Source organism: Austrofundulus limnaeus, unplaced genomic scaffold (assembly GCF_001266775.1).
Source record: "Austrofundulus limnaeus strain Quisiro unplaced genomic scaffold, Austrofundulus_limnaeus-1.0 Scaffold424, whole genome shotgun sequence".
In the NCBI taxonomy this organism is placed as follows: domain Eukaryota; kingdom Metazoa; phylum Chordata; class Actinopteri; order Cyprinodontiformes; family Rivulidae; genus Austrofundulus; species Austrofundulus limnaeus.
Genome location: NW_013952826.1, coordinates 300,193 through 301,961, shown reverse-complemented (window position 1 = coordinate 301,961; position 1,769 = coordinate 300,193). Strand labels below are relative to the sequence as shown.

General features: G+C 40.7%; 1 protein-coding gene across 1 annotated transcript in view; it reads left to right on the top strand.

Moving 5' to 3' along the window:
* Positions 1-1,769, top strand: part of zmym4.1 (zinc finger MYM-type containing 4, tandem duplicate 1) — a gene marked incomplete in the record, with an annotated part of 22,861 nt that overhangs the window by 11,541 nt on the left and 9,551 nt on the right. Inside the window, 4 exon segments of the mRNA XM_014024466.1 lie at positions 197-369; positions 438-582; positions 715-804; positions 879-916. Coding sequence (XP_013879920.1) covers positions 197-369; positions 438-582; positions 715-804; positions 879-916 — 446 coding nt within the window.

The following is a 1,769-nucleotide window of genomic DNA, read 5'->3' as shown; positions in this document are numbered from 1 at the left end:
AACTAAAACTAAGCATTAAAAATGCAATAATAACTAATAAAAACCAGCAAATGCACTGTAAAAACTAATTAAAACTAAATGAATTAAAAGAAAATAAATCACAATGAAACAAAACTAAACTATAATGAAAAATCGTAAATTATTCTAACCCTGGTTTGAGCCGGTAGCTAACGGCAGCTTCACTTCCTGTCTGCAGGCTGTAAGCTCCTGTTCAGACACGAGCTGAGCAAGAACTGGGGGAAGCACTGCCACTCCTGCGTTTACTGCCACAGCGTGTCCAAGAAGCTGGTCATGGCCCAGTACGGAGGCTCCGTTGAGGAGTTCTGCTCCGAGGAGTGCCGCTCCAAGTACACCATGCTCTTCTGCCACGTAAGCTGAACATGTCTCCGTCCGTAAGGCCGTAACGCCGACACGCAGTGACCATGGTTTCCTGTCAGGTTGCAAAGTGTGACGGCTGCGGGAGAAAAGGCAAACTGAAGCAGAACCTTTCTCTGCTGGGAGAGGTCAAACACTTCTGTGCCCTCAACTGTCTGCTGAAGTTCTGCTGCGACCAGGTGGCCACGCAGGGCGAGATCCCCAAAGGTCAGGACAAAAAACTTTATTTATTTTACTCTGGAGAACAACAAGGCCAGCTTAGTGTCACCAAATCAGTGGATGAACTCTGGTAAAAGTGTGGCTTTGGTTTCTAAACGTGATGAATGTGTGTTCCTGCAGCTGCAGAGGACMCGTCGCCTGTGATCGCCAGCGTCATGTCACTCGCAGACCAGCAGGCTGGGAAAACTGTGAACAAACCTGCTCTGCAAAGTACACAAAACAAYACAACAAAATGTTCTTTGTGTTTGTTTTAGTTTTTAATCTTCTCGTTTTGTCTCCTGCAGCCAAAACATCAACCATGCAGACGAGGAGATCTGGACATGTAAGTTTGTGTTTTTATTGATKTAATTCAGGTTCCTGCAGATCTTAAAGTCTTAAAAAGCACTGAGTTCATCTCTTCTGGAACCTGATCTCTACAGGCTGCTGACGCTGTTAAAACTCTTAAATCTCATCTTTTTCATTCTGTTAGAGTTTGAGATTCTTCTAAAGCCAATGTTTTAATGTTTTACTTCTTTATTCTCAATTTATCTTGTTTTCTCTGTAGCTTTTGTTTTTTGAAGCAAGATTTTTCYGTCCTGTTGAACCTCTAAAATTAGAGACAGGCTGGCTAAAAGAATCGATTTAATTGATCTCAGATCGATTTCATTTAAATTTGGGGAAATCGATTCACAGGACATGAGGTCGATTCTTCCCCGTGGCGTCTTGTGTGCACGTCTGAAGCACGTTTCTTTATTTTGTCACTCCTGGCTTGCCGTATATTTACATCTGGTTGATGTTCAGTGCTAACATTAGCTTTCGATAAGTTGTCTGGATCAAAACTAAAGAATCTGTAATGTTACAGGCGACTCTTCAGAACTTTACGATAACAGAGACCATGGAGACTTCTGTTCGTAAAGATTTGCGCTCGTACGTTGTAGCTAAAACGAAGCGGGGTTTGACGAGCGGCTCGTTAGGAGCTCGGACCAAACTGCTGTAAACACCTGACTGAACTGTTCTCCACAGGTGTGTTTTAAATATCTTAAAGACGATATTCTAACAAAATCATTTAGTTTTGTTACTAATATTATTATTTTTAAACTTTAAGAAACATCTTAATGAAATTCAGTGATGAAATGATGTAGTTGTATTTTTTATAAGTTATAGTTAATAAAATAAGATAAATTATTATATGTATG